This window comes from Alligator sinensis, unplaced genomic scaffold (genome assembly GCF_000455745.1).
Source record: "Alligator sinensis unplaced genomic scaffold, ASM45574v1 scaffold1039_1, whole genome shotgun sequence".
NCBI classification, from domain to species: Eukaryota; Metazoa; Chordata; order Crocodylia; family Alligatoridae; genus Alligator; species Alligator sinensis.
In genome coordinates, this window is record NW_005843127.1 from 304,151 (window position 1) to 318,098 (window position 13,948).

Genomic DNA, 13,948 nt, shown 5'->3' on the forward strand with positions numbered 1-13,948 from the left:
CAAGAGCAGGGGCATGGCACAGGGCTGGGATCTGTGCAGCAAGGCAATGCTAGGCTCCTGGCAGGCTGCTGGGGGTTGCCTTTGGCAGCTGGAGCTGGCCCTGGTGGCCAGAAGCTTCCTAAAGCTGGGCCAGGGTGTTGACAGGCCTGGCAGGAGCCGGCAGCAGCCTGCAGGCCTGGACAACAATGGGTCTGGCAGGGAGGGGCAAGTGGGGCAACTGCCCTGGGGGCCGAAGCAAAGGGGCACCAATAGGCAGCATGGGACGGAGCCACGAGTTGCTCTTTTGGGGGGGGGGGGGGGGGGACTGGGGAAGGGCAGTTCCCACTGCTGTGTGCACTCCCAGGCAAGCACGGGGGAGCATGTACCCCCTGGATCTGCACGCGGGGTGAGGGCAGGCTGCTGCTGCGGGCTTTGCCCCGGGCACCAAACTTAGTTGCTACCACACTGTTTATTACTACGCAGTAACTACTCATGAATATATTTGCTACTTGCATTTCGAGGTAGCAAATTTGCTCATGAGTAACAGCTTTTATTGCACAGTAAGCGTTTGCATGTGTAGATGTGACACTAACTGCGCAGTAAACTATGCTACTGCACAGTAAAGCGTACCTAGAGGGTATCAGTTTGAAAAGCAGAAGACTGAGACAGGGGCCATGGTAAAGGTGTATAAAATCATGAGGGATATGGATGAAGTGAACAGGGAACTGTTGGTTGCCAGGTCCAGAACACTAGAAGTAAGGGATGCCTGCTGAAATCAGTAGGCACCAGGTTTACAACTAACAAGGAAAATACTTAATTTATGCAATGTGGCATTAACTTGGAATTCATAGCCACAGCAGGTGGTGGTGACAAAAAAAATATCCAGGTTCAATTTAGAAAAAATATTTCCAAATACCGGATGCCTAGAAGCGGGGTGGGGGTAGGGGGTGAGGGTCTTCTCTCCTGCTGGGACCTTGGTTGTTCCCTAGCCACCCCACAAAGTGCCCCCAGTACCCCAGTATTGTGTGCTTCCCCCAACAGTGCCCTGCAGCAGTGAGCTGTGAACATGTGTGGTTTACAAAGCAATAATTGGAAGTGCAGAAGAGTCAGGGGCATCAGTACCTCTGACTGAGGCTCCACCTCTGCTAGGGCTGCTTGTGCCAGGCATCCACCAAAATCCCCTTTGTTGAAGTCAGGTGAGTGATGTCCCAGCATGGAGCCTCCCCAGAGTCACTCAAAGGAATCACACACACAGCGCAGGGCTTTCCTGACAGCGTTGAAACAGGGAGAAAGAAAAATCCAGTCCAGACCAGAGCACCAATATAGTCAGGTCAGTGTCCTGACCTCCCGCCTTAGCCAAAGTGTCACGAGCCATCTAGCCTAATCTGCTCCATCTCTTGTTGCAGCTCAGGCACCACTGAACCAGACAGGTTTGGGGCAACCAGAATGTCTGCAACACGTCACCAGCCAACTAGTCCAGCATCCCACACCCCATCCTATGCATGTTCCTATGCCCAATGGATCAGTGCCCCATTTCATACAGCCTTAAAGCATTGGCCACCTCCTTTATTACTCACTTCCTCTTGACACCAGATCATTGGCCAGAAGCCCATACTCCAACAAGCTTTGCGATCAGTTGATTTGCCAGCTAATGCAGCACATATTCTGCTAAACCATGGGTTAGCAACCATTTAGTGCAGCAGGTCAGTTCCAATCATTTTACAGGCCAGATCCATCCCACAGGCCAGAGGTTGCTCACCCCTGAGATATACCAGATCACGGGGTGGTGGTATAGTGCTACCTAGCCCACTGTACTACATCCTTGGCTACCCTGTCCATCATTCAGGAACTCTCCACCCTGAAATTTAGCTGATTAGACCAAGATCCTTATAGGCCTCCAACCCAAATCGTAGGTCATTGAGTCCAGCAGCTACTAGATCTTTACAGCCAAGATTGCTATATTCCCACCTACACCTACAATACCTACCTACACCAAATCATGGGATGGGAAGTCTAATAGAAGCTACCCCTTTGCACCCAAATACTCCATTTTTTCTAGTCAGGGTCCCCGCTCCCTTAGTGCTTCACGCAGGCTCACCACCACACCATGATCATCATTTGCATTTCATAGGATCATATAAGAGTAGGGTTGGAAGGAACCTCTAGAGATCACCTAGTCCAACCCTCTGCTCAAGGTAGGATCATACAGCATCATACAGCAGCAGGAACTTTCCTCATATGGCTTACCTTCCAAGCCCTTTTCACCCACTGCTCCCAGCCTCTAGTCTAAGCAAAGGGAGCATCTCCAAATTACAATCTCTTTCTCCATAAGGATTACCAGTTTCACACTTCTGGGCACTTTTCCTGGCTTCCAGGCTGGCTGGGATGGCAGCAGGCGAGTGTCCTATGACCAACACATGAACTGTCTAACCCCAATATTAATGTACATATTGATCAGACTGTATGCTGCTTACGAGCACCACTATAGGGTACTCACCTCTAGAGGCCGACTAGTGCCCACACTCCCTGGTCTCTCCCCTATTCAGCAGTCTCACCTGCCATGTTGTGTTGTCAGAATTAATAGTGGAGGCTGCACAGAAGGCAAGGCACGCTTCTGAAGAGTTGGCTCGCATTGGTCCAAGGCTCCTCCTCCAGGCCTTCTCCCAATTTTACTCACGCTGAGCCCCCTAGCTCAGGGCCCACTGTTCAAAGCTGCAAGCTCCTGGCTTGGCTCCAGTCACACCCACGGCCTCATATTCCACCTCCCGAATATATCCACTACATAGGCAGCTGGGACCCTTGAGTCCTGCTTTTTTGCTGACATCTCCTGTCTTACAGTCCAGGAAAGCTCAAACTCATGTGGGCACAGAAGGTACTTTAACACCCCTGCTTTAGAGTCCGGGCCAGCTTGGCCTCATACGGCCACAAAACCTATTCTAGACTTTCTCCCCTGTCAACTCAACACAATTTCAAGTTCCAGGTCCCCCCAGTCACCCCTTTTCAGTGGTCTCTGCCTCCCCTACAGCCACAACCCGGCCCCCCGGGGAACACGAGAACTACACAATTCAAGTCCCAGTCCCAGTTGAAAGGAATGTCCCGCATGGGGTTTCCATGCCCCTAGGTGGTGGGCTCCAAGTAGACAGGAAAACGAAACAGAAAGTGGCCGGGGTGCTCAGATTGCTTCCCAAACAGGTCCCTAGCTTCTCTTCACTTGCGGATGCCTCCTGAGTCCTCTCACCGCAGTCTGGTCCTGATGTCTCTCAGAGAAGACCCCATGCCTAAAAGCTTCCACAGCCAGACGGCTGCCCTGGCCTGAGGCTGGGCTTTATACAGGGATCACTGGGTCACACGACCCCTCTACTTCTGGCCCTGGGTCACCAGGCTCTGCCTGCACCTGGACCCCGTGACCAACCTTCTTCAGGTTCCCCTGCCTGTGAGTTTGCACCACCGGAGCACAGGCAGAAGACACACGGAGATGAAGTGGAAGGAAGGGAGAGCGGGGGGGGGATCAGAACCAAGTAGCCAGGAAAGTGAGCGGGGAGGGACCTCTACCAGGGGCAGGATGCCCCAGCAAACGCATAAAAGGTAAGAAAGGACAAGTGGAGGGAGAGGGGTGAAGGAGGGGAGAACGGCCCTGGACAACCATTCCCACTCTGGTAACGGGTAGGGTCCTTCTTACACAGTGTGAATAACTGAGCAATGAAAAGAGCCCGGGAGCCTGGATTCCCAGCGCTGCACTGCTCTAACCATTACACGCCACTCTCCTCTCACACAAGGGAGATTCCCCGAGTCCGACCCTCAGCCGCACCCTCCGGATCCCACGTCCCTCCCACACCCAGCTCCTCGTTCTCACGTCCACACAGCTCTGCTGCACATCGTTTTCAGCCCTGCGCTCAAACCGGGAAACAGGCTAACAGCTTTCCCAGCCCATCTCACAGTCATGTAAAGACAAGAGACACAGCAGAGCAGCGCAACACCTGGCGTGGCAGTGCCACAGAGGACAGTGCCAGCTGCTCTCCTGCCAATGGTGGTGTGCGGTCAGCCACCACTGTGCCAGTGCCTGGATGTAGCGCCATAAATAAAAGGGGCCTCTGGTCACTGCCACGGCTATCCCACCCCCATCCCTCGCCCTTCCACTCCTGTTTAAAAAGACAGGGCTTGACAGCTCTCCACGTGCTGCGGGGACTGAGTTGATTTAACAAGTGCCGAGGCAGGCCTGAGGGCTGGGAAATGAGTCCTGGAGCCCCGGGGGAGCCTGTGGCAGGGCAGGATGTGTATGCTCCGCACAGCGCTGTGACCACACGTGGGAAAGGCCCGTGGGTGAGAGGTCACTCCCTCGGGGGAAGCGGGCGCTCCCTCGGGGGCTCCCACTGTGGCAGGAGTCTCATGCTGTGTTTGGGATGCAGCTCCCCCGGGCTCCATGCCTGCTCCCAGCCAAGTGCCCAAAGCCACACACAGCTTCAGCTCCCATTCACGATCTGCTCCACCCTCTCCCAACCCCCGGCCTCCTCCCCCAACAGCCATGGCTTTTAGAGCTGGGGAGAGGGATCCTGAGCCATGGATGGGAGCCAAGCACAGCCAAAAACATGAGGCTTCAGAGCTGAACTAGCGTCTCTCCAGGACAAAGACCGGGTTTCTTTGTGAGCCCAAAGAGAACAGGTCTAGGCTGCGGCAGGGCGCAAAGCCTTGCAGACAGATGGCCACGCACTCCTGCATCCTCTCCCCTTCTGCAGACCTTTCCGACTCACACTTTTTAGCTCTCTGCATATTTCTCGCTCTCGATTTGTCTCCTACTTTCTGCCTCTCTCCCTCTCTGTGTACGCCTCTCCATCCTTTTTACTCTGTTCCCATTTGTGTCCTCTCACTCACCACTTTCTCTCTCCCAAACAATTTTTTATCCACATCTTTCTCTCCTATGGTATCCTTCTACTTTCCTTTATCCCCTCTAGATCCTTTTCTGTAACCACTTCTTCATCTATACAACAGATTTTGGACTCTCTCCAACTCTTTTTCTACTCATCTACCCATCTTTTTAGTTCTTTCTTTCTATACCTTTCAACTGATATATCTTTCTCCCTCACTCTGTTTTCTTTCTTTTATTAATTTATCACTCTCCTCTTCTCTTACAAACATCCACCCATCTCTGTGTTTTTCCTTCTCCGTACACCCTGACTGGCAGCAATCCAGCCACTGTCTCCTTACAGCTGAGGTTGTTTCTCTCCATCCTTCTTCATCTCTCCCTCTCTCACATGCACATTGTCCTGGGCTCAGCTGACATTTCTTCTTCTCCCATCAACAATATCAGTGGGCTCTGAGGAGGCTGAATCAGTGGAGACAGACTTAGCACACCCTGCCTGACAGCAGTGCACTGACACAAAGGTCTACATTGCCACCAGGTCCCTAACTCAAAATCAAGCTTTGATACTGGGACTGGGGGACCTCACACCAGGGCGATGCTTGTTCTGAGGGGCTGTGCTTCTCGCTGACCGAGCCTTCCCCCAAACCACCTAGCCACTGGGGTGTGAAGCAGCCCTTGTTGCTCTCAACTTCCAAGGCCAGCTTCAAGCAATTGTGCTTCTCTGCACACAGACAGGACAGCTACATTTACGCTGCCTACAGTGCTTAGAAGCCACTGCAGCTCCACAACCAGGGGCTACCATCTCCCTGACAAGAGGGAGATCAGAGATCACGGATCCAGGATCTTCCCACTAACCTGAACTATTGGGCAGTGTCCAGGCAGGAGAGATTGGGGCAATCAGAACCAGCATGAAATGGAGGTGAGTCTGAGTAACACAGGGGAGAGTTCAACATAGCTGTGGGGTGAGGGGTGGGAAGAGCAGAATGGCTGGAGGGAAAGACTGGCTGACTTCCTCGGGGTAATATTGTGATAATGGGAGTGACTGAGTGACCCACTGACTATGAGCTATATGGCAGTTAGGTCAGTGAAGCCCCCCTGAAAAGCCCAGCACAGATCGTGTTGTTACTGGATAGAGCCAGGGATAGTCTCAACTGTGCGTCTGCATGTCGTGGCGCTGCTGGTCTGGCTGTGCAGAACCTCAGACGAGTCCAGGTGGGTGCAGGATTGCCAGTACAGCGTCGACGTGGTGGAGCTGGGCATGGAACATTTTCCAGGCTCCTTCTCTATTCTTTGCTGCAGTTTTACTCTGTTCCTCCCAGTCTGCCTCAAGGACAGGCAGTCAGGTGGGGTTTATACTGAATCTGTATCAGGACGAGACTCAAGGGAAGTTCTGTAGCTCATTTTTCCAGGGGCTATGCATGCATACAGTGAGAGACTGTCTCTGCCTGAGCTGAGATCAGGGTCCTACTGTGACAGGCACTACGCAGACACATAGGGAGAGGCAGCCCCTGCCCCAGTTGAGATGAGAGCCCTGGTTGCTGAGCTCTGCGCAAACATCCAGGCAGAGAAATGTCTTAATTCAGTTGACACATGGCCCAGGTGCTGCACATACAAGCCTGGAGAGACACAGACTCCTAACAACCAAAGTACCCCAGTGTAACGAAATAAGTACTACAATGGAGTGGGGAAATAATTTTTATTCTAGGTTTATACAGAGTAGATTTATACTCAGGGACTGACCAGAGACCCACACGGAGCTGCAGCAGGACAGGGGATAGAATTCAAGTCTCTTGAACCTCATCCTGGTATAAGCCACAAAACCAGCCTCCCAGAAACTTTCTCTGTCACTGACCACTCTCGTTCCTGCCTCTTACAAAGCCATCACTTCAACTGAGAAAATTCAGCCAGGCAGCAATGGCCAAAACCACTCTTGCTTGCTGGTTTGGAAGAGCTGTATGAGAGCGAGAGTTTTCCTTGGCACTTGCTCCACTGACTCCCCATGCATACCTTGGCTTCTTCGAAAGATTGCAAATAATCCAGGGAGTGTGTTTATTAACACCTATAAAATAGACTGATGAGGAATTCCTGCATTTCAGGTTTTCTCCTATCCTCGTTTTCATTTTTCTTGCTTAATGCTGATTTCAAAGGCACAGGGAAGTCGTGCAGCAGCTGGACAAAACTGATTTAATCTTTCTGACTACCTGATTTCTCACTTAGATTTCTCCTCTCCTCCTCTGCTCTCTTCCTGGGTAGATTTGAAATATTGTGTTTGGGAGTGTAAACCCCTCAGGAAATCCCTGTGCTGTCTCCTGGGAGTTAAGTATATTTGTGAGACTCTTTGCCTCTTTTGGTAGCTCTGTATGGTTAGGGCTGCTTTCGGAGAGATCAGAAGAAAGAGGAATGAGGCAGGATGTGAGGACAGAGGCAAAGTGAAAAGCTGGAACTTACTAAAATGGACTGAGCAAGAATGTGATGAGCGCTTCATCTGTGCACACTGATAGCTGTTGACCCGCAAAGGAAATAAATGCAGGGGTTTCAGGGTTATGTTTTGACAGCCACTGTTCTCAGCAGTACGAGTCCCCCCATAGAGCAAGAGCAAAAGCAAATACAACTGACATTCTCAAAATATGAATCATGCTAGCAAATAAAGAATAGCATTGTGTGTCCAGCTGTAGAAGGATTGATATTTAGGTTAAAGGTCTGCATGGGTGCTTCAGAGATAGAATGATGCAGATAGACACTATTTTTACCAATGCAGTTCTATGGATGGAAACTATGCTGCAGGGTCTTTGACCTGCACACTCATTGCTTTGCTGGTCTGATCAGCCCTGGCAGGGGCACAGCAGTTTACTCTCTACTCCCATCTCTCAGCAGGTCCCTTAGGAACACACCCCTAGGAAGTCTGGTCAGAGCGGTGATGTACTTTCACGCAGAAATGGAATATGCTTCAAGGGCTAGGACAAGTTCCACTAGGTTTCACAGATCTTTGCTTCTCTTTGCATACCAGCTTCAGGTCCATTCACCCTGTTTCTCCTCTATAATTTCTAAGTTCCCCATTGCCGATATCCACATCTGCTGAGGAACAACTGTAACCATGGATTATAATTAAGCCATCACCTGATTCCATTTTTAATTCAGTTTCCTACAGTATAAATCGCCTCTGGAAAGTTTGCACCTTCCACCAGAAACATTTACAAATACAGTAATTTGGCATAAGGCTGTGATTCTTTTTTGTGCTTGCTTTATTTCTAGGCTAATAAAATCTGGACTTTTATACTAAAATGAAAGAACATCTCCTTCTGTAATTCACTGACTCACCACGGCCTGGGGTGCTATGGATGCTAAGGCACATGGCTGGCAATCCAGATGTTGCAAACGTTGAGGCCAAAGCAGAAGCTCTCACTGCGTGGCCCTGTGAGATGACAATGAATCCGTGAATTCTGCTAAGTACCTTGCCACAAGGACACAAAAAAGGCAAGGACTGAATCACGAAATCGGCATGCTCTGCATTAGTGGAAGCTGGCCCTGTGAGTAAAAAGGATCTCAATGAAGAGGGTGGCCAGGTACTCATCTACCAACAACCGTGTTGGTAGACCAAGGCTGTCCAGCTCCATCAGGAGCTGGGGCTGGGTGCCTCCATCCCTGACCTTGGCATCATGGACTTTCCTTCTGCACCACCTGCCCCTGAAAAGGGGCAGGAAGTAGGAAACACAAATGCTGTAGGGACGATGGAGGCCCCTGCTGCTACTACAGCCAGAGCAGTGGGGGATGTTGCTGCTGGGTGAGGACTCAGAGGCTACAAACTAGGGCTGTGCAAAACTTTAGTCCCTGATTCAATTCGGCAGAGATTCAGCCCGATTCGGTGGAGGAATCTCTGAATCTGAATCGAATCAGAGGACCCTTTAATCTCTCCGAATCGAATCGGAACCCACCGAAACGATTCGAAGACATTTGGAAAGATTCGGAGATTCAGACATAGACACAGCTTTAAATATTTTTTCTACATGCCTCTAGGTAGCAGGGGCTCGTGAGTGCTGCGATGCTGGGACAAAGCATTTCCAGTCCACTTCTGGGTCTGCCGGGGAGCACGCTGAGCACCCGCCCCGTGCCCTCCCAACTCGGTGACTGGTGCCTCCAAGCACGTGGAGGGCCCCCTGCACTCCCGTGGGGTGCTCCATGCGCCCCAGCATCGCAGCGTTCATGAGCGGCACTGGTACCTTGAGGTATGTAGAAAAAACATTTCAAGTTGTGTCTATGGGCAAATCACTGATTCTTCAAATCAGCATCGAATCTTCAGATTTGGCCAAACCAAATCAGGGACGGTGATCTGAATCAAAAATTGAATCACTGTCCCAGATTCGGGCTGAATCTGAATCCAAATCAAATAAGGCCCACTTCACCCATCCCTACCACAAACTAACCCCTTGCAGGCCACATGCAGCCCACGAGCCACAGGCTGGACAGCCCCGTTATAGACATTTTCACATCATCTCTTGCACTTGCCACCATTTCCTAGTCCTGGATTCAACCGTGCTACCAAGGCACACAATCCCACCCCTCCAGCCTTTTCCACATACACTCACTGGGGTGTAGCTACTATCTGCTCACGGAGCTGCACAGCCCTCCAGGATTCACGTGCACCAGACACTGCCAGTCACTCTCGCATACCTGTTATCACCAACCTCCTGCCTGAAGGGTCTTTGTCACCCTTCCTATTTCTGTATCTACAGGTGTTGCATAGCAAAGCAGCATGGAAGAATCAGCATGAAGAAAACGAGAGTACCGCTGAGGGATTCATCCTGCTGGGGGTGTCTGATCAACCACAGTTGGAGCTGCTGCTGTTTGTGCTCATTTTAATCAGCTACATTATGACACTGTTTGGGAATTTCACCATCATTGTTGTCTCCCGGCTGGACCCCCGTCTCCACACACCCATGTACTTCTTCCTCAGCAACCTCTCCTTCCTCGACATCTGCTACACCACCAGCCTTGGACCCCAGATGCTGGTGAACTTCCGTAGTACGCGCAAGGCCATCTCCTGGGGTGGGTGCGTGGCCCAGCTCTACATCTCTCTCAGCCTGGGCTGTACAGAGTCCTTCCTGCTGGCAGTCATGGCCTACGACCGCTACGCTGCTGTCTGCCGGCCCCTGCACTATGTGACAATTATGAGCCGTCGCCTCTGCCTGTTCATGGCTGCCGGGTCCTGGCTCAGTGGCCTGGTCGTTTCACTGGTACATACTTTGCCAACTCTGCAGGTGCCCCGGTGTGGCCAGAACCATATTGATCACATCTTCTGTGAGGTGCCCGCACTGCTCAAGTTGGCTTGTGTTGACACATCCATAAATGAGGCTGCGCTCTTGTCTATAAGTGTATTTGTCCTGGTGGTGCCTGTGAGCCTCATCCTGGTTTCCTATGGCTACATTGGTGCTGCCGTGATGAGGATTCAGTCATCTGAGGGCAGGCGCAAGGCTTTCAATACTTGCACCTCCCACCTGGCTGTGGTGTCACTCTTCTATGGCCCGGGCATCTACATGTACCTCCAACCTCCCTCCAAGGGTCAGGGCAAGATTGTCTCCCTGTTCTACACAATGGTCACCCCAATGCTAAACCCCCTGATCTACACACTGAGGAACAAGGAGGTACATGGGGCCCTGAGGAGACTGCTTTGGAGAAAGCCAGCCACATAGGCCTTTTAAGCTGGGGTTAGTTTCTTGATGTGCAACCCCCTGTTCCATATGCCTCCTGGATCATTTCCCTTCCTTCCACTTCTATCCCCAAAATATCCCATTCCTTTTTAATTCCTTCAACCCTTCAGGTGTGTTCTTTCCTGTGACCCATCACATTAAGTCAGGAAATCACCAATTGGCTTGGTTTTCATCAAAAAACAAGTTTGTGTCCACAGGAGAGGAAGAACCGTGATCCACAGCCTGTTCTCCTCCTGATGTAACTATGTCCATATGTGGCATGGCTTCACACCAGGCCTCTCACTGCAGGGGTTGAATTTTACTTCAGCCTGGGTGATGTGCTCATTTCCTATCTTATCCCTGGCCAGCTACCGCATGCCACAGGCTGATCTTATTTGGCCCTTCATTTTCCTCCTAACACGTTGCCCAAAAGCAGTAAGGAAGGCATTTGCATCATAATGAGGCCTCACCTCATTCTCAGGAGAATTTGAACCCACATCTGGAACTGCCTTGCATGGTCTCTTGACCACCCGAACACGAAGTAGGCAGAGCTGAAAAAATACTCCACTCCTCCAGTTACAATTGTCTTACAGAGAAGAAAGTGTTGCAAGAGTCCTGGAGCCCAAAGCTATGTCTGCAAGAAGCAAAATTAATGTGTTCCCAAAGATGTTTGTCCATTTTATCCCATGAAAATGGAAATGAAAGTGCATAAACAATGTGGGGAGCAGAACTAGGACTCTTTTTCTCCCACCCCAAGGACCTCCTACTGAGGCTACAGACTCAGGCTCCCTCTTGTATGTTCTTCTAATTGTATGACACTTGCATCTTTTTTCTCAGTCAGCTAGTTTCAACAGGATGGGTAGTCCTCACAGCCTTGCATAGGCCATGGTCTGGTGCTTCCAAATTTATTCTGAGAAGTGACAGCTGAGTATCTCAGACTCAGTGTTTCACTTTGGAAAGCAGAATGCTGAAGGGGTTTGGGTGGTGGGGCTATGGGAGAAGCCTATAAAATCATGAGGGGTATGGATGAAGTGAACAGGGACCTGTTGGTCACCAAGTCCCAGAACACTAAGAGTAAGGGACACCTGCCGAAATTAGTAGGTGACAGGTTTACAACTAAAAAGAGAAAATACTTTTTTATTCAATGTGGTGTTAACTTGGAATTCAGTGCTAGAGAAGGTGGTGGAGGCAGATAAAATAGCCAGGTTCAAAAAGAGATTGGAGAAATTCATACACGATTGATTGCTATTGAACAGTATGATTGGAGATGTTTCCTCTGGTATCTGTAATCCAATATATGCCAGGGAGGTTACTGAATAAGGGACAGATCCAGCTAGAAATGTTTAGTTCAGTGCTGTCCCTGTATAGCACCCACTTCTGCCATGGTCGGAGACAGGATGTTCTTCTAGATGGACCATTGGTCTGACCCACTATGGCACTTGTTATCTTCTAACGTTATGTTGTCACGTTGGAAGGGATGTCAAAGTCACCCAAGGGCTTCTGGTCTAAACCCCTCCATGAATGCATGAATGTTACTCCATAATTATCCCTATCTAATACTTATCCAGCCAACACTTCAAAACCTCCAATGAAGGAGATCCCACAACTTCTCCGGGCAGTCTATTCCATTTACATTTGTCTGTACTGAGCTCACTCTATTGTTCCTAGTGCAGCTGTAACTGCCTCCAACCCACCTTGTAGCCTCAAATCCCTGTAAGGCTGAGGAGGACTTAAAGCCTTGGCCTCCAATTTCAAGAATTAACTAATAGACCATTACACAAAATGTGGGTGGCACAACCACCATTGCTCACAGCTGAAACTGGATCACAGCAATCTGAGGCAGGTGAGGACTCTAGATGTTTTATGGCTTTTGCACTGAGTGAAAGACAATCACTTGTAGGGACATGCATGGTTTAACTGTACAAGTGGGACTAAGTAGAACTAGAGGCAATATAGGATGTCGCTCTTCATCTTGTTTCCTGGCCCATGTTTCTGTTCTTTTGGAGGATTAGAAACTCCTTCATCAGAGATCCTAAATGAAGAGGCAACACATGAGTCTCTCATTCCTTCTGTAACTGTTCCACCTTCAGAACTGAGATAGAAATCAATGGAAGATGCCTGCTCATTTCAAGAGTCACTGGAGTGGTCCCATAGCTACACATGTTTGATGACACTAAGTTCCCAGAAAGAGAGAGTTTGCCCAGGTCATTCAGAAAAATCAAATGTTCACAATATTGAGTTTGGCAAAAATCATGAGGTTTCAATAAATTGTAAATTTTGCAGTCGCTTGGTTTGCATTTTGCTTTCTAAGCCCTCAGGCCACAGTGGGTTTTTTGAATTTGTACTCTACTCCACAGCCCAAAAGAGTAAAACCTTACTTTTTTATTCATGATAACCAGTATTCTCTTATAATAATGGTAGTGTTAGAGTGATGTTCTAGCCGCAATGGTCCAGGTATTATGCAAGGGGTATGGAAGATGTAGGGGTTAAATCTTACATTGGTCCAACTGCATGACTGGAATAAAGTTAGACGTGCTTTTAAATGCAAGACCTAATGAATGTCCAATAAGTGAATGACCTAATGAAGTTGGTCCAATAAGAGATATCACCCCCAAAGAATCCTTGCTTCTCTTAGAATTACATACATTAATAAGCAAAGCTTTAAGCAAAGGACCCAGTCTCATAGGACTTTCAATGTAATTGTGAGAATCAGTGATACTGTCAAGCTGGATCCCCAAAGTTGCCAATTGCTACTGTAAATCTTGGCCAGGGCTGCTTGTTGGGACTTCAAGACCCTGCTGCTGATGTGCAGTGAGAGGTGCTAGCCTGTTGGATCAATCTTTCCTTTCTGTACATGTGCTTTTGGGCTGGACTGGCACAATTAACCTTGCACTGTAGTTACCAGCCTGGCATCTCCAACTGGGATCCCAAGCCAAGTAAAGGTGCATTGGAAGAGTTTCATTCACCAGGTTCCTGGTGGGTGCATCTACATGTGCAAATGCTGCTAGATGGGGTTACTCTGGGCAGTGTTACCTGCCAGCTCAGTGTTCTTGGGGAACCCTAGCACGGTACGCAGACTGTTTGACTGACAAAGGACTCACCCTGTACGCAGCCTCTCTGACCCACAAAGGACACCCCCCCCACACACACACACACACACACACACCTCTGCCTGAACAAGAACTGATTAGAGGAAGGACTTAAAAAAGGAAATGAAGATGAAGTGGGAAACACATCTAAATCCCTCCAGGCAAGAGTGATAGGAGTAAAGCAACTCCCCATTCTCATTTACATTGGAGAAGGAACCAGATGACAACTCATTTACATGGGAGATGGGACAGGAAAGCACCTTCATTAGCATTCATTAGCCCCCTACCCCCATCCCTGCTGGTGCCCCTCACTTCTGACCCACAGCCCCCTGGCGCTG

At 49.7% G+C, this 13,948-nt stretch overlaps 1 protein-coding gene and 1 pseudogene across 1 annotated transcript; both read left to right on the forward strand.

The window, feature by feature from the left end:
• The first annotated feature begins 5,750 nt into the window (after positions 1 to 5,750).
• Positions 5,751 to 10,524, forward strand: LOC102379571 (olfactory receptor 2G3-like). Its single transcript, XM_006037508.1, has 2 exons — positions 5,751 to 5,756; positions 9,568 to 10,524. The coding sequence occupies exons 1-2, from the start codon at positions 5,751 to 5,753 to the stop codon at positions 10,522 to 10,524; spliced, it is 963 nt and encodes a 320-aa protein (XP_006037570.1).
• Positions 10,525 to 11,513: 989 nt separating this feature from the next.
• The window catches only part of LOC112548355, a 25,509-nt pseudogene continuing 23,074 nt past the window's right edge, over positions 11,514 to 13,948 (forward strand).